Raw genomic sequence first — 25,412 nt, forward strand, 5'->3', positions numbered from 1 at the left:
AATAAAGCGCGTTTGATCCAGAAAAAAAAACAGCTTACAAAAACAGAACGTCACTACAAAACATTTCAAAAGTTACCTATAAACTTTGCCAAAATATTTCAAACTACTTTTGTAATACAACTTTAAGTATTTTTAAACGTAAATAATCGATCAAATTGAAGACGGGGCAATCTGTATTCAATACAGCAAGTAAACAAACCATGCTCCTTTTTATGTCTTGCGCAACTCTCAATAGGGTAACCTTGTTCCAGGATGTGCTTCTTCTTTGCACAAATGAATAACTTCAACCAAATTCCAAAGACTGGTGACATCCAGTGGAAGTGGTAGGAACTGTAAAATGGTCCCTATCAAATATCCCTTGGCAAAGACAGAGGGAACGGTCAGAGGCAAAAAATAAAAAATTCTGAACAGTTAGTCCTCTGGGTTTTGCCTGCTACATAAGTTCTGTTATAGTCAGACATGATTGAAACAGTTTTAGAAACTTCAGAATGTTTTCTATCCACATCTACTAATCATATGCATATCATATATTCCTGGCATGAGTAGCAGGAAGTTGGGCACGCTATTTATCCAAAAGTGAAAATGCTGCCTCCTATTTTAAGAGGTTAAATCATCCCCCGTTTGGCGAAGCCGGCTGTCTTTGTTAGGAAGAAAGTCTTCACAGTTCGCAACGAGCCAGTCGGTCCAAACTGCTGCATATACCCTGACTCTGTTGCACAGAACGCAAGAGTGACAATTTCCCTAGTTAAATTCATTAATGTTAGCAGGCAAAATGAACTAATATGCAGGTTTAAAAATGTGTAATAACTACGTAAAAAAATTATAAACGCTTAAAATTATTGTGTGACGTGCAGTCATATTCAGGTCCTGATTGGTCAACAAGCTTATTTGACACGTCAAAGTGTTATTTGACATGTATCTTTTTGACATGCAAAGACTCAAACGGCGAAATCCTGGTTCAGAATGAAATGACTGAACAACGAAACAGCACAGCAAGTAAGTGAAAAAAATAGGTTTTGATTATGTTTTACTGGTAATGGGGACATACGTAAATGCCAACAAAATAACTTTTTGGTCAGTGTGGTGTGTGTGTAACCTTTCATTTAACTAGACAAGTCAGTTAATAACAAATTATTATTTACAATGACGGCCTACCCCGGTCAAACCCGGACGACGCTGGGCAATTTATGCGCCACACTATGTGCGGTTTAACTAATATATATATATATATATAGATATATTGTGTGACAATTTGTCCATGTACAAGAAGGTGAGAAGAATGTCCTTGCTGGAGGACAATACTATTTTATTGTACCTCAGTGAGCAGCCATGGGTGGTCCTGCGTCAAGCGGTCCCAGTCCGTCTCCGAGGTGACATTGGCGTAGCGGAAGCGGTTCTGCACGGCCACCGAGGTGCAGATGTGCTTGTAGAGGAACTCCTTCCCCGTCTGCTCTGAGATGGCTTTGGCCGACATGGCGAATCACAGGCTCACTATCTAGCAGAAGGAAGAGGAGAAGTCAGAAGAGTTTCAGGGGCAGTTAGTATAGGTCCACACAGAAGTCCTTGAATTAGTAACAGGAATGTTAGCCTCCTAGTCAATTTACACACTGGTGTTTGTCAGACCATGTCATCCCAAAAATTGGTCTTCTCACGAAAACGTGAGAACTTCTCCCAACTAGAGGTCGACCAATTAATCGGAATGGCCGATTAATTAGGGAAAATTAAGTTTTCATAACAATCGGAAATCGGTATTTTTGGGCGCCGATTTTTTATGTTTTATATACCTTTAACTAGGCAAGTCAGTTAACTTCTTCGATATAGGGGGCGCTCTTTTAATTTTTGGATGAAAAACGTTCCAGTTTTAAACAAGATATTTTGTCACGAAAAGATGCTCGACGATTCATATAATTGACAGCTTTGGAAAGAAAACACTGACGTTTCCAAAACTGCAAAGATATTGTCTGTGAGTGCCACAGAACTAATGCTACAGGCGAAACCAAGATGAAATTTCATGCAGGAAGTCAGCCAGATTTGAGGCGCTGTGTACCAATGTCTCCTTATATGGCTGTGAATGCGCAAGGAGAGAGCCTACACTTTGTCGTTTCCTCAAGGTGTTTGCAGCATTGTGACGTATTTGTAGGCATATCATTGGAAAATTGACCATAAGAGACTACATTTACCAGGTGTCCGCTGGGTGTCCTCCGTCGAAACTATTGCGCAATCTCCAGGTGCGCGCATTTTTCTATTTTGAACAGAGGAGAAACCAAACTGCCAGGAGTGACTTATCATCGAATAGATATGTGAAAAACACCTTGAGGATTGATTCTAAACAACGTTTGCCATGTTTCTGTCGATATTATGGAGTTCATTTGGAAAAAAGTTTGCATTGTTATGACTGAATTTTCGGGGTTTTTTCTCAGCCAAACGTGAACAAAACGGAGCGATTTCTCCTACACAAATAATATTTTTGGAAAAACTGAACATTTGCTATCTAACTGAGTCTCCTATTGAAAACATCTGAAGTTCTTCAAATGATTTTAGTTGAATGCTTTTCTTGTTTTTGTGAAAATGTTGCCTGCTTAATGCTAGGCTTAATGCTATGCTAGCTATCAATACTCTTACACAAATGCTTGTGTAGCTATGGTTGAAAAGCATATTTTGAAAATCTGAGATGACAGTGTTGTTAACAAAAGGCTAAGCTTGAGAGCTAATATATTTCATTTCATTTGCGATTTTCATGAATAGTTAACGTTGCGTTATGGTAATGAGCTTGAGGCTATGATTACGCTCCCGGATACGGGATTGCTCGACGCAAGAAGTTAAGAACACATTATTTTCAATGATAGCCTAGGAACGGTGGGTTATAACCGCCTTGTTCAGGGACAGAAACACGGGTTTTCACCTTGTCAGCTCGGGGGATCCAATCTTGCAACCTTACAGTTAACTAGTCCAACGCAATAACGACCTGCCTCTGTCTCGTTGCACTCCACAAGGAGACTGCCTGTTACGCGAATGCAGTAAGCCAAGGTAAGTTGCTAGCTAGCATTAAACTTCTAAAAAACAATCAATCATAATCACTAGTTAACTACACATGGTTGATGATATTACTAGATATTATCTAGCGTGTCTTGCGTTGCATATAATCTGACTGAGCATACCAGTATCTGACTGAGCGATGGTAGGCAGAAGCAGGCGCGTAAACATTCATTCAAACAGCACCTTCTTGCGTTTTGCCAGCAGCTCTTCATTGTGCGTCAAGCAGAGTCACGGGAATCATCTGAAGGTAACCTGTACCTGTTAAAAAAATTAAATGAAGTATAAAGGCAGTTTTGTGCCTACCCCCAAAAAGGAGTTAAATGTATATAAAAGGAATATTTCATGAGCTTTCTGAAATCTCCTAGATTTAGGACAGACTTCATAACCTGGTTTCCTATGATTTATTTTTTAACCGTCTTTGCCATTGATGAATGTGTTATTCAATGCCATTTTCTGGGCTATAGTAGTAAAGGCCAAATCTAATATTTTATCCAAATTTGTTTTAATATTTTGGGGGGATACCTAAAGGGGTTCTAAAATTAAAAATCAAATAGCTAAATGATTCATGGTATAACCATCTTTAAACAATTCCATATGTCAGCTTAGAACTACTTCAGGCTCAAGGTTCTTCAGTCACCACCGGTTGTGTAGATTGCACTATGTCAGAGGAAACTCAAACCTCCATAACTGCAGAGTATCTGCTTTGTCCATTCTTGCCTTTTAATTAGTGCCTGATTTTGAACTCAGAAACCAGGTTACAGATTAATCAAGATAGTAGTAGGCTAAATTATAGGATGCAGAGTATCATTTTGTTTCTTAATCTAATAAAATGTGTTCATCTGAATCTCATCTGACAACATGTGAAAACGCTCCGCTCCATATGAATTTAAAGATAAAGCTGTATGAGGATGACCGAGTGTGTCACAAGAATAGTGAACAGCCTGCGGAATATACAATCCAGTATATTGTACTGGGATATTGTAAGGGATTGTAAGGGATTTCTGTACTAATGACAATAAATGCCAAGAAAGTGTTATCGTTAAGTTTTTTTAAATTGTAGGTCTACTGGTAACTACACACGTAAACCTTTTGCTCAATCTGCCCCCAGTTGTGGTTCAATCAAAGGAAAAAGAGACAACCAGCTGGACTGTGACCCTTTAGGACAGGTTTGATGTTCTTCTGTCTTATTATGATGTAACCACCCAACTGGTCTGTTTGGAACCTTGATTGGTTTAATTAAGTTGATGGCATGTTAAACCAGGAGGTTTGGGCTGGCTTTGGGACAATAGACTAGCTTGTAGATGACAGCTCTTCAGGAACTTAGAGTCCTAAAATACAACTATGTCAAACCCACGAATCAATGTGTGGGAACGGCACACTCCAAGGATACCACAGGTTGCCTTCAGGAAATAGGCAAAACCACCAAACACTTGAAAACTGCCAAAACTCTTCCACACTGAAGGGTTGATAGCTGACAATACTAGTTTCTGGTAGGTCTGGTCAGTCCAAGGCTTTGCAGGACCTGAGAATCAATGGCTTGGTAATTTAGCCTATGTTGTTCAATTCTGATTGTTATCAACACATTAGTCTGGGATAACAGAATGCGTTATCCTGTCCATGTTTACAGGGACATAATAGATTTGGAGCAGCTTCTAGCCTCTGCACTTACTGATTTGTTCACTAGAAATGGATGTTGGATGTCCGAACTAGAGGTCGACCGATTAATCGGAATGGCTGATAAATTTTCATAACAATCGTAAATCATTATTTTTGGAATCCGATTAGGCAGATTCAAAAAAGTTTTTTTTTTTACACCTTTATTTTAAACAAGTCAGTTAAGAACACATGCCTATTTTCAATGACGGCTACCCTGCCGCCCCAAAGAAGCCTGCCTGTTACACGAATGCAGTAAGCCAAGGTAAGTTGCTAGCTAGCATTAAACTTATCTTATAAAAAAAACATTCAATCAATCATAATCACTAGTTAACCTGTAGTGACACCCCACCCCGTGAACGGGACCGTTGTCATCATCTGACACTAATTAGCATAATGCAACGGACATAAAATATTCCTATTCATGAAAATCACAAGTGAAATATATTGGAACACAGCTTAGCCTTTTGTTAATCACTCTGTCATCTCAGATTTTCAAAATATGCTTTACAGCCAACGCTAGACAAGCATTTGTGTAAGTTTATCATAGCCTAGCATAGCAGCAGGCAAACTTGTCACGGAAATCAGAAAAATCAAATTAAATCGTTTACCTTTGATGAACTTCGGATGTTTTCACTCACGAGACTCCCAGGTAGACAGCCAAAGTTCATTTTTTCCCAAAAGATTATTTTTGTAGGCGAAATAGCTCCGTTTGTTCTTCACATTTGGCTGAGAAATCGCCCGGAAATTGCTGTCACCACAACGCCGAAAAATATTCCAAATTAGCTCCATAATATCGTCAGAAACATGGCAAACGTTGTTTAGAATCCATCCTCAAGGTGTTTTTCTAATATCTATTCCATAATATATCCGTCGGGACAATTCCTTTTTCTCTAGGACTGATTGGAGTAATGGCTACCTCTGCACTTTACACGAGAATCTCTCTCGGAGACACCATGTGACCACTTACGCAATGTGCCCCCATACGGCTATTCTTCAACAGAAATGCGTAAAACTACATCACAATGCTGTTGACACCTTGGGGAATACGTAGAAAGCGTAAGCTCGTTGATGGTACATTCACAGCCATATAGGGAGTCATTGGAACGCAGCGCTTTCAAAACCTGGGGCACTTCCTGATTGGATTTTTCTCAGGCTTTCGCCTGCAACATCAGTTCTGTTATACTCACAGACAATATCTTTACAGTTTTGGAAACGTTAGTGTTTTCTATCCAAAGCTGTCAATTATATGCATATTCTAGCATCTTTTCCTGACAAAATATCCCGTTTAAAACTGAAAATACTGCCCCCTAACACCAAGAGGTTAATTAAAGTCAATATACAATATATATATTTTTTTAACCTGCATATTTAGCTAAAAGAAATCCAGGTTAGCAGGCAATATTAACCAGGTGAAAATGTATCACTTCTCTTGCGTTCATTGCACGCAAAGTCAGGGTATAATGCAACAGTTTGGGCCGCCTAATTTGCCAGAATTTTACGTAATTATGACATAACATTGAAGGTTGTGCAATGTAACAGGAATATTTAGACTTATGGATGCCACCAGTTAAAACACGGAACGATTCCGTATTTCTCTGAAATACTAAACGTCTTGTTTTCGAGATGATAGTTTCCGCATTTAAGGCTTGTATTTCTGTGTGTTATTATGTTATAATTAAGTCTATGATTTGAAAGAGCAGTCTGACTGAGCGATGGTAGGCACCAGCAGGCTCGTAAGCCTTCATTCAAACAGCACTATCGTGCGTTTGCCAGCAGCTGTTTATGACTTCAAGCCTAGGATTACAGGGACTCTCGGTATCGGCTTTTTTTGGTCCTCCAATAATCGGTATCGGTGCTGAAAAATCATCATCGGTCGAGCTCTAGTCCGAACGGACGTTAGTATTCGATTGAGTGAGAGTTCATCTTTTGAAAAATATGTATTGTAGGCCTATTTCGACAATGAAAAAACGTAATTATAAATTAAATTACACTGAACAAAAATGTATATAAAAAATAAAAATAAACATTCAAAAGATTTTACTGAGTTACAGTTCAGGAAATCTATCAATTGAAATAATTTAATCAGGCCCTAATCTATGGATTTCACATTACTGAAGAAAAATAAAGTAGGGGTGTGGATCAGAAAACCATCTGGTGTGACCATTTGCCTCATGCAGCGCGACACCTCCTTAGCATAGAGCATGATGGAAAGACCTGTGTTGTCCTTGTTAATGCACAGATTAGAGTTCCAACTTCGTAATCATAGCCTCAATTTTGTCCCGCACATTGAATATAGTTGCGGAGAGTCCCTAGATTCAGATCATTGAAGCGAGAAAAAACATCAGCCAGATAGGCCAGTCGTGTGAGAAACTTATGCCAGTGGTCGGACAAGTGAAAACGATGGTCAGTAAAGAAAACTAAGCTCGTCGCTCAATAAAAAACGGATTACTTTGCCTCTTGATAACCAGCGCACTTCTGTATGTTGTAAAAGCATTAGATGGTCGCTGCCCATATCATTGCATAATGCAGAAAATACAGGAGAGTTCAGGGGCCTTGCCTAACTTCTTTGGGACTGGGGGGCAGTATTGAGTAGCTTGGATAATAAGGTGCCCAGAGTAAACTGCCTGCTATTCAGGCCAAAAAGCTAGAATATGCATTTAATTAGTAGATTTGGATAGAAAACACTCTGAAGTTTCTAAAACTGTTTGAATGATGTCTGTGTATAACAGAACTCATATGGCAGGCAAAAACCTGAGAAAAATCAAACCAGGAAGTGGGAAATCTGAGGTTTGTTGTTTTTCAAGTCATTGCCTATCGAATAAACAGTGTCTATGGGGTCATATTGCACTTCCCAAGGATTCCACTAGATGTCAACAGTTTTTAGAACATTGTTTCAGGCTTCTACTGTGAAGGGGGAGTGAATAAGAGCTGAGTCAGGGGTCTGGCAGAATGCCATGAGCTAAATCATGCGTGTGGCCGTGAGAGGTAGCTGCGTTCCTTTTCATTTCTAAAGACAAAGGAATTGTCCGGTTCAAACATTATTGAAGATTCATGATAAAAACATCCTAAAGATTGATTCTATACAGTGTTTGACATGTTTCTACGAACTGTAATATAACTTCTTGGACTTTGAACTAAGCGACCGCGCATTGAGCATTTGGATTACTGGGCTAAACGCGCAAACAAAAAGGAGTTATTTGGACATAAATGCTGGTCTTTATCGATCAAAATACATATTTATTGTGGAACTGGGATTCCTGGGAGTGCATTCCGATCAAGATCAAAGGTAGGTGAATATGTATAAATGCTATTTCTGACACCTCTCCTTTGGAAAATGGCTGTATATCTTTCTGTGGCTAGGTGCTGACCTAACAGAAATATCAAGGTGTGCTTTCGTCGTAAAGCCTTTGAAATCTGACACAGCGGTTGCATTAAGGAGAAGTGTATCTATAATTCCATGCATGACACTTGTATCTTTTATCAATGTTTATTATGAGTATTTCTGTAATTTGATGTGGCTCTCTGCACTTTCACCGGATGTTTGTTTGAGACAATGCATTTCTGAACATAACACGCCAATTTCAAATGACGTTTTTGGACATAAAGATTAACTTTATCAAACAAAACACACATTTATTGTGTAACATGAAGTCCTGTGAGTGCCGTCTGATGAAGATCAAAGGTTAGTGATTGATTTAATCGCTATTTCTGACTTTTGTGAGCCCTCTCCTTGGCTGGAAAATGGCTGTATGGTTTTCTGTGACTAGGTGCTGACCTAACAATCGCTTGGTGTGCTCTCGCCGTAAAGCCTATTTGAAATCGGACACTGTGGCTGGATTTACAAGAAGTTGATCTTTAAAATGGTGTATAATACTTGTATGTTCTGTTGTTTTGAATTTGGCGACCTGCAATTTCACTGGCTGTTGGCGAGGTGGCGTCACTAGCGTCCCACATATCCCAGAGAAGTTAACTTTTGACTGTAGGGGGCAGTATTTTCATTTTTGGCTAAAAAAACATACCCATTTGAAACTGCCTATTTCTCAGGCCCAGAACCGAGAATATGCATATAATTGTCAGATTAGGGTAGAAAACACTAAAGTTTCCAAAACTGTCAAAATATTGTGAGTATAACAGAACTGATATTGCAGGCGAAAACCTGAGGAAAATCCAACAAGGAAGTGCTGTTTTTCCTGAAAGCTCCCTATTCCATTGGATGCCTAGCCTCCATTTAAAGGGATATCAACCAGATTCCCTTTCCTATGGCTTCCTCAAGCTGTGTCTTTAGACATAGTTTCAGGCTTTTATTTTGAAAAAATGAGCGACAAAGAACCCATTGCGTCAGTGGATGGCAGCAGAGTTTTTCCATGCGCAACAGCCATTTTCTCTCTCTCGCCTATGGAAGAAGCTACATTCCGGTTGACATATCGATTATATTGTAAAAACAACCAGAGGATTGATTATAAAAACATGACATCTTTCTACGCACTTTACGGATACTATTTAGAATTTTTGTCTGCGATGTCGTGACTGCTCGAACCTGTGGATTTCTGAACAACGCGCAAATAAAGGAGGTTTTTAGGATATAAAAATAATCTTTATGGAACAAAAGGAACATTTGTGTAACTGGGAGTCTCGAGTGCAAACATCCAAAGATCAAAGGTAAGCGATTTAATTTATTGCTTTGACTTTCGTGACCAATCTACTTGGCTGCTAGCTGTTTGTAATATTTTGTCTACTGAGAGAGATGTTCTTACATAAACGCTTGTTATGCTTTCGCCGAAAAGCTTTATTGAAATCTGACACGGCAGGTGGATTAACAACAAGCTAAGCTTTGTTTTGCTATATTGCACTTGTGATTATGAAAATTAAATATTTTTAGTAATTTAATTTGAATTTGGCGCTGTACAATTCAGCGGATTTGATGAAAATGATCCTGCGTCAAGAAATTAAGTTAACAATTTTCACTGTAGTGTCCAAAACGTCTTAAACTGTCAGGCATTCCCTTGGCAGCAAGAGCCTCTCGGTGGACGCTGTAGTGTACCCAAGTGGCGTCGGGAGCAACTGCTTGCACGTGCGTTACCACTCTACTATGTCTTTCTGTCATGGCTTTTGCGCCATCAGTACAGATACCAACATGAGCAGCAGCTACGTTTGGCTACATACAGACCGGTTAATGTGATTGGATGTTAATTATTTGACTAGGCTACTTGTATTTGACATTGTGTTGTTATTTCGCTGAACACTAGATGGTTACATTTGATTTTTGGCAGTGAAACAAGGCTACTCAGACAAGAAAACCCCCTCACCCAAATATATAGCCCTGTTGGAAAATCAGAGGAATTGTTTGAAAATGTGTAAAGATTGATGTTTTTAAAAATGTGATTCACCATTTGTTGGCGTACCTCCGACAGCATTGTGCGTACCCCAGTTTGGGAATACCTGTTTAGTGTACATCATGAAATGTTGAGTCAAATAAAACCTATTTATAGAAACTCGTATAAAGTTGGATTTGTAGCATCAACTTTGACTGATATTTAACTATCCGTTTCATATCTGCAAAATAGTTAACGGTGTCAGTTCACCTTTAATATATCAAATAATTTGAATTGTACTGCTAAATTTATTTGTGCGCATATATCTTTCAACTGAGGCGCAAACGTGCTCCTTGTACAATAGTTCGGTGTAGAGCCCTGCTTTATTTCAGACTGTAAACAGAAAGCTTTTATCACTCACGGTCTGATTAATTAAGCAGCTAGCCAGCTAACAAGGTAAGAGCAAACAAAAGTTAGCTACAAAGACGCACAACACTTCAACACTTAATTCCACACCCTCATTTCTTGGACAAATTAAATACATGATAGTGTTTAGCAGTAGCTAACGTTAACAGCATTGAGCCCGGAACAACCTCCTCCTGGGTTGGTGATTGAGTGCAGACAGCAAAACTACCTCCAGTAGAAATTATAGAAAAATATTTAGTATCACATGCTAGCTTGTAGCTAGATACCTAGCCAGTGAGCTACTCCGTCCTGGTTTGGGGTGGGTAAACGCTTTAGCTAAACAGGCACGGTAAAGATGAATTTTCTGGTTGCTTGCCGGCTGGCTAAATTAGCTAGGTAACGTTAAGAGTCCTGCAGGACAAACTCACCAGCACGTTGTTTGCAATTTAGTCGCTGCTGAACTAACTCCAGCTAGCTACAGTAGTTAGCTAACTAACTAGGAAGTAGGGAACGACAGATTTTACACCGTCAGATGGTTTCCATTAGCTTCTATATACACAAAGTCAGAGTCGAAGGCCACAAAGTCAAAATTACTCATTTAAGGTTAGAATTGGGGTTAGGTTTAAAATAAAATGTTTAGAGGAATTGTAGAAATGGGCGGGGTTTATTACTAGTGACGATCCCGCCAGACGTTCCTAGCATCATGCGCGCATAGCTCTCTAGGTAAATTTCGATGTAGCAAGACATGAAGAAAGTCAGAACAGATAGAATCATACCTTATGCGAATGCTACGTCCTAGGGGTGTAAAATGATGTCCTGGTTGCTACGAGCTAGTTTAGAGGGCTGCGCGATCTACGCCAAATAAATCAGTCTTCTCTTGCCACCTCACTCGTTTTTGTCGCCCCATAATCTGCCGATACGATTACGACCTCTTCGGCTGTTCCATTGGCTCAAACATAACCACGTGGTGATATTCTTCCAAACCTTTACACCCACTACCATTGGGCAAGGTTTCTTATTCTTTAAGTTTTATTGGCTAATCGCAACCAACTGACATCTGCATACACCGCCACCTACTGTGTGAGGCCGGTCACGACCTATCTACTCTATCTACTCTTACCTAACCCTGAATTTCTAATAAAATAAAACAATTCCCTACAAACCTCACTACTCCCATCACCCCGAATCAATATTTTAATTTACCCTCTACCCAACTGCACCAGTATATCCACAATATTTGTTTTCACTGCTTTTTATTTCTAACCATAAATCCTCACGTTCTGACTTTCCAGATCTTGAACTACACAAAACTGATGCAGAGTCCGAACATATTACTACTGTTCTTAGTTGCACCTCCTCTATCCATTGCAATCCAACAAATTATTTGCAACAATTTCTGTTGAATATACAAATACATCTCTTGCATAGATGAACATCGAACTCAGGAATAAATACACCTTCTCCTGTCCTCCCATTCATGGGATCCTTTCATGGGATCTGTATACACTGCAAGACAAGAAAAAAACGGATTACTAATATACTGATCCACCATTGTTCCTTCATTATCTTCTTCACACCACTGTTAATTTTCTTCCATCGGGCTAAGATCAACATGTGGTCTTGTATAAAACCACAGTGGTACATTTCCTATTGACACAAATGGCCCTATGACAATATCTGAGTCAACAGTAAGCAACCCTTTTTCCAATCTCTGCACCAAAACCCCTCTTTTGATATTGTTCATATTCACAGCAGTCTTCCAATAGTGTCAGTGTAGGATGATCTACCGTAAAATTTGTTGGCGGTACTAGGGTTTTTGGGATTGAAGATTTTAGGTTAATCCATTTCCATACTTGATATGATTCAAATGTATTTTTTCTAAGCTTTGATAGGGTTTTATCAGGTGGTGTGAGCATTTTTACTAGGATCATGTACTAGGATCATGAAAATGTAGCGTTTCTCTTCTGTCTTGCCCAGTATGCCAGGGCTAGCTTAACTCTTCCAAGGGATAGTGGCGTTTCCCCAGTATCTATTTGTAAAGACTCAACCAGTGTTGAGGCTTTACAAATGCACCATCGCACATCATGAGTGCCCTCGCTTGCATCTTATCAAGGCACAACAGCGATGTAAAAGCCGCAGAACCATATACAAAGCACCCATAATCTATGGACGATCTCATCAAAGTACAATAAATATTCAGTAAAGATGGCCTATCTGCCCCCAATCATGCCCAACTATCATCCTCATTAGATTAAACATAAGAACGTATTCAGTCTCAATTTTATTTATTTAACTATTATTACTACTATTTATTATACTACTACTATTACTACTATTATAACTACTATTTATTTAACTAGGCAAGTCAGTTAACAGCGTGCCTTGTTCAGGGGCAGAATGACAGATTTTTACCTTGTCAGGTCAGGGATTCGATCTTGCAACCTTTCGGTAACTAGCCTAACGCTCTAACCACTAGGCTAACTGCCGCCCTTCAATACTTAAAATTCTTAAATTCAGCCCCAAATACTTAAATTCTGTTACCATTTCCATTCGTTCATCTATTTTTGTTAGCGAACAACATATGGCAAGATTTAGATAGTGACTTTAAACCTCATAAGGACCATTCCACTACTGCTACAAAATCACCTTGCCTTTTCTCTATTACATAAGGAATATTCCTTCCCCTTTTCCAACAGGCACCATCATCTGCATATAACGTTGCACCTATACCCTGTCCCATATCCCCAAAGATATCATCAATCATCAACATGAATAAGATAGGACTAATAGCACTACCCTGTGGAGTTGCATTTTCCACCTCCTCCTCTTGATAACTCCAATCCCACCCTGACATGGAAGGGTCAGTCAAAGAAGAAATCCTTAATCCAGTTATACATTCTCCCACTAATACGCATTTCATTCAATTTAAATCAGTAGACCTTCCCACCACATTGTATCATAATATAAGCATATTATGCTTTTTCAATATCAAAATACACTATTAACATCACTTCATTGCCAAATCTTTGGTCACCACCGAACTTTCAGTAATGCATCAAGGGTAGTTCTTCCCTTTCTGAATCCACTCTGTAATGGACTTAATAGACCCCTATATTCCAGATAATACATCAATTCTGATTGGCTCGGCCTGGCTCCCAAGTGGGTGGGCATATGCCCTCCCAGGCCCACCATGGCTGCAAGCTTGTCCAGTCATGTAAAAACCATAGTTTACAGCCTAATGAATTTATTTCAATTGACTGATTTCCTTATATGAACTGTACCTCAGTATATCTTTGAAACTGTTGCATGATGAGTTTATATTTTTGTTCTGTATACATTTAGTTGAAAATCCTAGCCTTATAATTTGTGGGGAAAACACATGTTTTTTTGCTATAATTTGGCAAAGCCATGTGTCAGTGTTGTATTGTTGTAATGTTGACAAAGAATACTAGCTTTCTGAAACTATACTTGTAGAATCAGAGATAGTGGAAGCAATATCTCCACTCAAATGTAAAACAATGAGGACAAAGAGATAAGGGGAAAAGATTCATCTTTATTTCCTTCAACCAAAACATTGTACTGCATATTCTTAAAAAAAAAAAATGTTAAATGGTACACAGGTACTAGGATCATGAAAATGTAGCGTTTCTGTTCACGTTTTCAACCTACACCTGGCACACAGGTGAGAAGCACACAGATTGAGAGGGGACATACTGACCAAACATTCATTCTAGGTGCAAAAAAGGGATCTGTTTTTTTGTCAAGTATCTTCTTTCAAGATCCCATTGCCTAGACTGGCCAGACTGAGAATGTTGTTTTTCTGGAACAGAACACAAAACCAATTCCAGCAAGTCAATTCTCATCTTGTATCGTACTAGGCTGCGAATCCACTTTTCTTTTTAAATTTAAACATCTTCAAAGTAAAACTACAATTAAAATAGGTGACTTTGCTTAGCACACTTTACAAGAGAGTTTCTCAACCTTTGTGTTCAAGCAACGTCAGTCAGTAGAGTTCTCCTAACATTTATTGCTAAATAAATGTACACATACATTATTCAATCATTTCATCCAAACAACTTGTGCGTGTCAACGAGCGTCTGAGTAGCTAGGCGCTAAAATAGAAGACGGTTCTATTTTTTTCTCGTGACATGCTGCAAGTCCCACCTCTCCAATCTCCTCATTAGTTTTCAGGAGAATATACCCACATGGGTGATTGAAGGATGAACTGAAGTTCCCAGTCCAGTTGGTGGTAATGCATCTTAAAGTTGGTCACCAACTGCCATATAAAGTCCACAGAAGAAGGAACAAAACTAAAGGAGAGATTACTAGAAACCACCAAGGTTTCCACTTCTATATGTGGATTGACAGAGAAGAGAACACACACGTGTGTGACTCAAAATGGCCAAAATTCTACAAAGATCCAGAAAGAAAGGACCTAATGTTTATACCAGGACAAATTAGCTAGCAACAGCAAGGTACATTTTTCATGTGTTTCAACCTCTCCCCAAAGTAATATAGTTAGTTCAGAGTTCATTTTGATATTTCAACCTGCGCGTCCTGATCATGTCTGCAGGTAGCCTAGCGGTTAGAGCGTTGGGCCAGTAATCGAAAGGTTGCTAGATCAAATCCCAGAGCTGACAAGGTAAAAATCTGTCGTTCTGCCCCTGGCCTGTTCCTAGGCCATAATTGTAAATAAGAATTTGTTCTTAACTGACTTGCCTAGTTAAATAAAAGGTTCAATAAAAAGAAAAAGATGGACAAAATTAACATTTGCACACAAGCGTGTCCAGTCTAGTCAACATCTAAGGCACCACTTATGTGAGGGACTGACTAGCTCTGGTCCATCTGCTACACAGTTCCTCTACTAGTTTGTAGAGGAACATGTACTTCGCCTGGACCAGAGTTAGAAACTGATCTACAAGACTAGCTGCTGAAGTTTCAAATGTTCACTTGGGAGTTGAAACCGGATGCATCGTATTATGGGGCCAAAGCAATGCTTGAAAACCACATGGAGAAAAATAGATCTATTAAGAGGTCAAAACTTTACATACATGGGTCAAGGATATGTTTTTTTTTACATCCTATTCAATAGAAAACATTAGAAATCAAATGGAATATCACCAACACTGTCATTGAGATGGATACAGTTTGAATATACAATAAATAAATACATTTAAGAGAACTGAACAAAATCTCAAATCAAATTAGGAGCACAAAATAAGACCAGTAAAATGCACAATGCATCAATGAGCAAAATGGAGACTAACATGAAACTCCAACAAATGAAAACCAGGCCTCATTCTACATGGGACTGAAGTAGTTCCTAGACTCTGCCCTAAGGTCAGTTTCTGCTTTACCGTCAAGTGATTCCCATGCTAACTTTGTGTTTCCGGGCGACCTCTATGTGGCGTGAATGAAAAAAATCATGCGACCTACTAAAACTAACAACGGAGTTGCACTCCCATGTGTTCATTTACAAACCTCTACTTGCTCCAGGTACAGCAAACATTTTCCATTCAAGCAATGAAATGTATATTTTGGCAACAGTACTCCTATTTCATGCCTTCAAAACATGCTTTGCGACAAATAATCACAAAAGAGAATCAAAACAATTTCCTGAGGATTCAAGTTTTTCCGAAACCCCCTTGTCAAAAAACCTATAACCTATTTAATTAGTTACGTTCTTAGTTACTAAACGTACCAAAAGTCGCCCTTGTCAGTTTGAATTTGAAGAGGATATTGTCAAATGTGGTGGTAACAGCCAAAAAGATTTTTAGGAAGATGCCAAGCATGATGAGCACCATCTCTCGCTCAGATAACAACACTGAGTGTCTTTTTAGCATGTGAAAGCAACATTTTGCAAAAAACATTGGGAGCATAAAAATCAGCTTGTGAGGGTGCCTCCGACTTAATATTGTCCACCACAGGGCTACAGCATTCCCAATGGCATTCTTCATTTCTAGCCAAACTGGAAAAATACATTTCCAGGTGCTTGGTCTAGAGGGTGGAAAAAAAGAAATGTTACTTTGCTGTGTTGAAATCCATGACAAATTACAGTATTTTTGGAAAGTTTACAGGGTCCTCGAGTTTTTCCACATTTTGTTGCCTTATTCTAAACTGGATTAAATAAAAACTGTTCCTCATCAATCTACATACAATACCCCATAATAACAAAGCAAAAATAATATATGAAAGTGGACAAAAAAAGAGATTTGGCTCATTAATCTATATGGTCCAAATCAGGATGATCCACACTTCATTGAAAACATTTATACCAATTTATTCAACTTACAGGCAACAAATGATCTAATCATTATGGTAGGAGACTATAAAAGAGTGTTAAGTACCTCAATGGACTGTAAAGAATCACTCCACAAACTATCATCACCTTAAGGAAATCACAAATATTATGGACACATTAGAAATAGTGGATATTTGGACACTAAAAAAGCCCAGACCTAGTGAGATATACATGGAGACTTAATCCAGATAGTCGTTTTGACTACATTCTTGTCTCTTTCTCTCTTGCATCAAAGATTTCGTATACAAACAATGTAAACAAAATGCTTCAGTCTGGTTTTTGACCCCATCATAGTACTGAGACTGCACTTGTGAAGGTGGTAAATGACCTTTTAATGGCGTCAGACCGAGGCTCTGCATCTGTCCTCGTGCTCCTAGACCTTAGTGCTGATTTTGATACCGTCGATCACCACATTCTTTTGGAGAGATTGGAAACCCAACTTGGTCTACACGGACAAGTTCTGGCCTGGTTTAGATCTTATCTGTCGGAAAGATATCAGTTTGTCTCTGTGAATGGTTTGTCCTCTGACACATCAACTGTAAATTTCAGTGTTCCTCAAGGTTCCGTTTTAGGACCACTATTGTTTTCACTATATATTTTACCTCTTGGGGATGTCATTCGAAAACACAATGTTAACTTTCACTGCTATGCGGATGACACACTGCTGTACATTTCAATGAAACATGGTAAAGCTGCAAAATTGCCCTCGCTAGAAGCCTCTGTTTCAGACATACAGTGGGGCAAAAAAGTATTTAGTCAGCCACCAATTGTGCATGTTATCCCACTTAAAAAGATGAGGCCTGTAATTTTCATCATAGGTACACTTCAACTATGACAGACAAAATGAGAAGAAAAAAAAAATCTAGAAAATCACATTGTATGCTTTTTAATGAATTTATTTGCAAATTATGGTGGAAAATAAGTATTTGGGAGAACTTGCACAATTGGTGGCTGACTAAATACTTTTTTGCCCCACTGTAAGAAAGCGGATGGCTGCAGACTTTCTACTTTTAAACTCGGACAAAACCAAGATGCTTGTTTTAGGTCCCAAGAAACAAAGAGATCTTCTGTTGAATCTGACAATTAATCTTGATGGTTGTACAGTCGTCTCAAATAAAACTGTGAAGGACCTCGGCGTTACTCTGGACCCTAATCTCCCTTTTGACGAACATATCAAGACTGTTTCAAGGACAGCTTTTTTCCATCTACGTAACATTGCAAAAACCTCTCTCTCTCCTTGCTGTCCCCGGTCCACCTGGCCGTGCTGCTGCTCCAGTTTCAACTGTTCTGCCTGCGGCTATGGAACCCTGACCTGTTCACCGGACGTGCTAATAATAATAATAAAAAAAGCAGTTTCTGGCTAAAGAGACGAGACTAAGGAAATCCATGAACTAATAGTACAGGTAGATAGCAACACTACAGAGATACAAAATAAGTTTGAGGAAAAAGAACTTGAGGAACTTCTTCAAAAATGATCTAATGTAATCTATTACAAAAAATATAGCAAACTGGATGGAATATAGAGAATTTCACAAAATTCTTCCTGAATCTCCAATACAGGAACGCTGTATCATTCTCCGAATTATATTTTAAAAGAGGAAGCTAATTATTTTAGGCAGATCTTCTCTTTTCCGTCTCATCCTTTCCCACTGAATGAAGATTATGGTAAGGAATACTTTCCAAATAATATAAAAAATGGAAAATTAACCAAATGTACAGAAAGATCAGTGCGAAGGCCAAATTACAGAGGAAGAATTGAGGCTATTCAACTCCTTCAGTCTGGAAAAATGCCAGGGCGTGATGGCAAACCGGTAGAGGTATATCAAGTATTTTTTGATATACTAAAAGCTCCATTGTTAGATTGTTTTAACAACTCCTATAGAAATGGTAGTCTGTCAGGTACTCAGCAGGAAGGTCTGATTTCTCTATTATTAAAACAAGACCCAGATGGCAAATATAAAGACAGTCAGGAGGCCCCTTACACTTCAATGTTGTGATGCAAAAATACTAGCAAAATGCATAGCCCTCAGAATTAAAAAGGTTTTACCAGGTATTGTTCATCCTGATCAGACAGGTTTTTTACATGGACGATACATTGGAGATAATATTCGACAACGACTAGAAATAATAGATCATGAAACATTTAAGAAGCCAGGAATGGCATTTATAGCGGATTTTGAAAAGGCATTTGATAAAGACTGGATTTTATTTATAAATGCTTGGATTTTTTCTATTTTGGTAAATCTCTTATAAAATAGGTTAAAAAAATTATAGTAACCCCAGGTGTAAAATAGTAAATAACGGCTCAGAGTTTTGAATTGTCAAGAGGAGTTAAACATATGGCTGTCACCATATCTATTTGCTATGGCCATCGAAATGGTAGCTATTAAAATCAGATCCAATAACAGAGGATTAGAAATCCAAGGCTTAAAAACAAAAGGTGTCCATGTATGCCGATGACTCAAGTTTTGTATTAAGTCCGCAAGCTAGATCCCTGCAATGTCTCATTGAAGATCTAGATAACTTTCTGTACTCTCTGGACTAAAACCTAATTATGTACAATATTACGTATTGGATCCTTAAAAAAATACAACTTTTACATTACCCTGCAGTTTACCTATAAAATGGGCTGATGGTGAAACAAGCATTGCAGAGCTGGCTTCAATTTCATCCCCCTGAAAAGATAGAACAAATATTATGGCTGAACTCAAATGTGCTGGTTGATAAAATACCTGTATTTATGGGAAAGATGTTTGAAAAGGGTATTTTGTTCTTAAATGATAATGTAAATTAAAATGGTAGAGTTATGTACTTCAAGGAGTTATCAGAATTGTACGGAAAGGTCTGCTCAATCCAAGAGTACAACCAATTGATTACAGCATTGCCCCAAAAATGGAGGAGGCGGGTGGCAGCGGGAGGAGGTAGGGAACTGGTCTGTCTGCCCAATATAAAGGGTCAAAACTGGCAGAGGAATAAAAATCGCATAAATAGGAAAGTATACCAGTTTCATTTGAGGACCAGGATGTTGACAAATGTGCCATACGGATTGCAAAATAGTTGGGAAGATATTTTTGATGTACAGATTCCGTTGTACAGGGTGTATGAGTTGATATATAAAACGCAATAGTCAAGACTTCGTGCTTTTCAGCAAAAATTATTATATAGATTTCTTGCCACCAACAAAATGTTGAATATTTGGGGCATGAAATCATCGAAGCTCTGCAGATTGTGTTGTGAGGATACAGAATCGATAGACCATTTATTTTGGTATTGCCCTCAGGTAGCCTGTTTCTGGTCTCAGGTTCAGGAATGGCTGAAAATGCATAGCATTGATCTAAAATTGACCATAGAAATAGTACTGTTAGGACATCTGGAGAGACCAGGTCAGTCAATTGCTCATACTCTTAGTAAAAGTATTTATCTTCAACTCGCAATCTGTGGATTCTATTCGATAAGAAATTGTACGTTAAACATCACAGCATAGTTGAAAGATATGTGTTGCGTAGAAACTCGAAAGTGGGTGGCCAGCAGAGATGGATGGGATGGGCTGAGGGAAGCTGAGGGTTGGTATGTGGAATTGGAGACAAGTGGGAGTGAGTTGCTGTGTGAGAGATAAAATGATGGTCAAAGATAAAAAGGAAAAAAATAATAATAAAAAAATCAAAATAAAACATAATAAAAAGTCAATCTGAATGACACTAAGTGGCAGTGTTTTTACAACTAATGCCGGTTTGCCTGAGGCTGGTGCCGTGCAGGTGTTTGTCGACATGCATACACACACACTCATTCAAATAAACACAGAGAAGAACACACACATACAAGAACACACACATACATGTAATAGTGCCAGACATGCACACAAACATATACAGTTGGCATTGCTGTTATGATTTTAGTTGTCCTTGTTCTTGTCCTTTGTTGTAAATGTATAATTTTTTTGCATTGTTGTTTGGTGTTTTCTTCTATGTTTCCTTTTTAATATTTAGTTTATTCTCTTGGTTGTTTGTGCATTGGGGGGTTCTTGGGGGTGGGGAATGGAATTAATTGTATTAGTTATATTTTTTCTGGGGGGGGGTACTGTGGGAGGGGTCTCAAATGGTTGAGGGACAGCTATTGGGGAATTGTGTGTGTGTGTGTGGGGGGGGGGGGGGGGGGGGGGGGGGTCTTGGAGGGTTCGGGTTCACGTCTTTTGGCCTGGTGATAGATCGGTCAACATGCCCTTGAGCAGGGCATTGACCCTGAATGGGAATCTGTTGGAAGACATTATGTATTATGCATTATGTAGTAGTTGAGCGGCTTCACTGCAAGTATATTGTATGTTTCGAATATTCTATTATAAAAATAAAAATAAATAATAAAAAAAAAGTTAAAACAGTTTAAGAAATATTGGCAAATTTCAGTCGACAGAAAGTGCTCTTCGGTAAATGCGTTAAATTGGTCATCAAAATGAAAGGAGGACCAAGGCACTCTTCATTTACATAAGTATTCAAACCCTTTAATATGAGACTTGAAATTGAGCTCAGGTGCATTCTGTTTCCATTGATCATCCTTGAGATGTTTCTTCAATTTGAATGGAGTCCACCTGTGGTAAATTCAATTCATTGTACATGATTTGGAAAGGCACACACCTGTGTATATAAGGTCCCACAGTTCACATAACAAAAACAAAGCCATAACGTCAGGAATTTCCCGTAGAGCTCCGAGACAGGATTGTGCCGAGGCACAGATCTGGGGGAGGGTACCAAAACATTTCTGCAGCATTAAAGGTCCAGAAGAACACAGTGGCCTCCATCATTCTTAAATGGAAGAAGTTCGGAACCACCAAGACATGGCTGCAGGGCCGAACTGAGCAATCGGGGTAGAAGGTTATTGGTCAGGGAGGTGACCAAGAACCCGATGGTCACTCTGACCGAGCTTCAGAGTTCCTCTGTGGAGAAAAGAGAACCTTCCAACAACACTCCACCAATCAGGCCTTTATGGTAGAGTGGTCAGACAGAAGACACTCCTCAGTAAAAAGGAACATGACAGCCCAATTGGAGTTTGCAAAAAGGCACCCAAAGGACTCCGACCATGAGAAACAAGATTCTTTGGTCTGATGAAACCAAGATTGAACTCTTTGGCCTGAATGCCAAGCATCACGTCTGGAGGAAACCTCCCACCAAGCCTATGGTAAAGCATGGTGGTGGCAGCATCATGCTGTGGGTGTGTTTCTCAGTGGCAGGGACTGGGAGACTAGTCAGGATCGAGGGAAAGATGAATGGAGCAAAGTACAGAGAGATTCTTGATGAAAACCAGCTCCAGAGTGCTCAGGACCTCAGACTGGGGCGAAGGTTCACCTTCCAACAGGACAACAACCCTAAGCACACAGCCAAGATAAGGCAGGAGTGGCTTCTGGACAATTTTCTGAATGTGCCCAGCCAGAGCCCAGACTCGACCGAGAATCTCTGGAGAGATCTGATAATAGCTGTCCAGCGACGCTCCCCATCCAACCTGACAGAGCTTGAGAGGATCTGCAGAGAACGGGAGAAACTCCCCAAATACAGGTGTGCCAAGCTTGTAGCATCAGACCAAAGACTCAAGGTTGTATTCGCTGCCAAAGGTGCTTCAACAAAGTACTGAGTAAAGGGTCTGAATACTTGTGATATTTCCGTATGTTATTTTGAATACATTTGCAAAAATTAATAGAAACCTGTTTTTGGTTTATCATTATGGGGTATTTAATTAATTTTAGAATAAGGCTGTAACGTAACAAAATGTATTTAAAAAAATCAAGGGGTCTGAATAACCTGTGTACAAATTAAAGGTAAAAAAGTATCATTGTCACAGCAGTGTTCCTACATACTGTGATTGGATTCAAAACTGAATCCTCCTGCTGGGCCTCCAAAGAAGGTCTTGAAGATGTTGTTGGCATTGAAATCTGCAGAGAAACAACAGCAATGAGTCAAAGTGTCAACGTGCGATATTAATTCTCCCCCCAATTCAGTCACATCCACACATCAAAACAAACCTTTTTTGTATTAAAGACTGCACTGGGAATAGACATTTAAAATTGGCAACTATTTCTCGCACAATTCGATCACATGTATATTTTTCAGAGATATGCCATTCTCCTAGAATTACATTTTGACTCTTGACCATGAGAGAGGCCGACGCTGATCAATGGCCAGTGTTGCATTTGTCCCCTCAGTGGTTATGGTTAGGACCCAGGGTAAGGTAATCTGACCCTAGACATGTGGTTAGGGGTAGTGGTTTGATGTTGATGTTATGGTTCAGACTAGCATTGAGGGTAAGGTAATCTTAAACTACACTACCGGTCAAAGGTTTTAGAACATCTACTCATTCAAGGGTATTCTTTATTTTGACTATTTTCTACATTGTAGAATAATAGTGACGACATCCAAACTAGGAAATAACACGTGTAATCATGTAGTAACCCAAAAAAAGTTTTAAACAAAACAAAATATTTTATGTTTGAGATTCTTCAAAGTAGCAACCATTTGCCTTGATGACAGCTTTGCACAGTCTTGGCATTCTCTCAACCGGCATCACCTGGAATGCTTTTCCAACAGTCTTGAAGGAGTTCCCACATATGCTGAGCACTTGTTGGCTGCTTTTCCTTCACATTGCAGTCCGACTCATTCCAAAGCATATCAATTTGGTTGAGGTCAGGGGATTGTGGAGGCCATGTCATCTGATGCAGCACTCCATCACTCTCCTTCTTGGTAAAATAGCCCTTACACAGCCTGGAGGTGTGTTGGGTCATTGTCCTGTTGAAAAACAAATGATAGTGGGACTTAGAGCAAACCACATGGGATGGCATATCACTGCAGAATGCTGTGGTAGCCACGCTGGTTAAGTGTGTCTTGAATTTTAAATAAATCACAGACAGTGTCACCAGCAAAGCACCCCCAACCCATAACACAACCTCCTCCATGCTTTACGGTGGGAAATACACATGCAGAGATCATCCTTTCACCCACACCGCATTTCACAAAGACACGGCGGTTGGAAACAAAAATCTCCAATTTGGACTCCGGTTCGGAGTCACTAAAGGTCACTAAAGGTCACATTTCCACCATTCTAATGTCCATTGCTTGTGTTTCTTGGCCCAAGCAAGTCTATTCTTATCATTGGTGTCCTTTAGTAGTGGATTCTTTGCAGCAATTTGACTATGATTCACAGTCTGTTCTGAACAGTTGATGTTGAGATGTGTCTGTTACTTGAACTCCGCAATTTCTGAAGCTGTTAACTCTAACTTAAACTCTGCAGCAGAGGTAACTCTGGGTCTTCCTTTCCTGTGGCGGTCCTCATGAGAGCCAGTTTCATCATCGCGATTGATGGTTTTCGCAGCTGAAATTCCGTATTGACTGACCTTCATGTCGTAAAGTAATGATGGACTGTCTTCGCTTATTTGAGCTGTTCTTGCTGGAATATGGACTTGGTCTTTTACCAAAATGGGCACTCTTTTGTATACCTCCCCTACCTTGTCACAACACAACTGATTGGCTCAAACGCATTAAGGAAAGACATTCCACAGATTCCACAAATTAACTTTTAACAATGCACACCTGTGAATTGAAACGCATTCCAGGTGACTACCTCATGAAGCTGGTTGAGAGAATGCCAATAGTGTGCAAAGCTGTCATCAAGGCAAAGGGTGGTTATTTTGAAGAAACTCAAATATAAAATGTATTTTGATTTGTTTAACACTTTTTTGGTTACTACATGATTCCATATGTGTTATTTCATAGTTGTGATTTTTTCATTATTATTCTACAAAGTAGAAAATAGTAAAAATAAAGTAAAAATCCTTGAATGAGTAGGTGTTCTAAAACTTTTGACCTGTAGAGTAGATTTTTGGGTAGGGGAAGTGTTTTGGTAGTGTTTAATGTGCATCGCAATGCTAGAGGCGCGTCACTACAGACCCCGGGTTCGATCCCAGGCTGTGTCGCAATCGGACGCGACTGGGAGACCCATGAAGTGGTGCACAACTTGCCCGTGATTGTCAGGGTTAGGGGAGGGGTTTGGCCAGCCGGGATGTCCTTGTCCCATCTCGCTCCAGCTACTCCTTGTGAAGGCGCGGGCTTAGGTCGAGAGCCATGCATCCTCCTACCCTGCCAAGCCGCACTGCTTATTGACACGGTGTTTCCTCCAACACATTGGTGAGGCTGGCTTCCAGGTTAAACAAGTAGTGTGTCAATAAGCAGTGCGGTTTGGCAGGGTAGGAGGATGCATGGCTCTCGACCTTAGCCCCTCCAGAGTCCATACGGGAGTTGCAGCGATGGGACAAGACTAACTACCAAATGAATGTCACGAAATTGGGGAGATCCTCGGCAGATCCTCAGTCGCTAGGAATAGCGAAATGGTTAGGGCTAGGATTTGGGGTGAAGAAATATAAATCCTAAATCAGTGGTTATGGGGTAGTGTTTAAGGTTAGGAAAATGGAATCTGATTCTAAACTCAGCAAAAAAAGAAACGCCCCTTTTTCAGGACCCTGTCTTTCAAAGATAATTCATAAAAAGCCAAATAACTTCACAGATCTTCATTGTAAAGGGTTTAAGCACCATTTCCCATGCTTGTTCAATGAACCATAAACAATTAATGAACACGCACCTGTGGAACGGTCGTTAAGACACTAACAGCTTACAGACGGAAGGTCACAGTTATGAAAACTCTGAAAAACACCAACAGAAAGATGCCCA

General features: G+C 39.4%; 2 protein-coding genes across 10 annotated transcripts in view; both read right to left on the reverse strand.

The window, feature by feature from the left end:
* The window catches only part of LOC110498770 (ATP-citrate synthase), a 133,399-nt gene extending 122,034 nt beyond the window's left edge, over window positions 1–11,365 (reverse strand). Inside the window, exons 1-3 of one of the 5 annotated variants that reach the window (XM_036955913.1) lie at window positions 11,186–11,365; window positions 3,220–3,294; window positions 1,316–1,495 (exon numbers count right to left, since the gene is read on the reverse strand). In XM_036955913.1, coding sequence (XP_036811808.1) covers window positions 1,316–1,474 — 159 coding nt within the window. In that variant the 5' untranslated portion in view covers window positions 1,475–1,495; window positions 3,220–3,294; window positions 11,186–11,365. The other 4 variants (XM_036955916.1, XM_036955912.1, XM_036955915.1 and 1 more) reach the window with 4 other exon arrangements.
* A 2,577-nt stretch (window positions 11,366–13,942) lies between these two features.
* The window catches only part of LOC110499157 (dnaJ homolog subfamily C member 7), a 113,798-nt gene continuing 102,328 nt past the window's right edge, over window positions 13,943–25,412 (reverse strand). For 3 of the 5 annotated variants that reach the window (XM_036955924.1, XM_021576108.2, XM_021576107.2), the window contains 2 exons: window positions 22,553–22,627; window positions 13,943–16,406 (listed from right to left, as the gene is read on the reverse strand). In XM_036955924.1, the coding sequence (XP_036811819.1) occupies window positions 16,369–16,406; window positions 22,553–22,627 (113 nt within the window). In that variant the 3' untranslated portion in view covers window positions 13,943–16,368. Of the gene's footprint in view, window positions 16,407–19,327; window positions 19,386–22,552; window positions 22,628–23,259; window positions 23,478–25,412 lie in introns of all 5 variants that reach the window. The other 2 variants (XM_036955922.1, XM_036955923.1) reach the window with 2 other exon arrangements.

The sequence above is a fragment of the Oncorhynchus mykiss genome, chromosome 20 (assembly GCF_013265735.2).
Source record: "Oncorhynchus mykiss isolate Arlee chromosome 20, USDA_OmykA_1.1, whole genome shotgun sequence".
Lineage (NCBI taxonomy): Eukaryota > Metazoa > Chordata > Actinopteri > Salmoniformes > Salmonidae > Oncorhynchus > Oncorhynchus mykiss.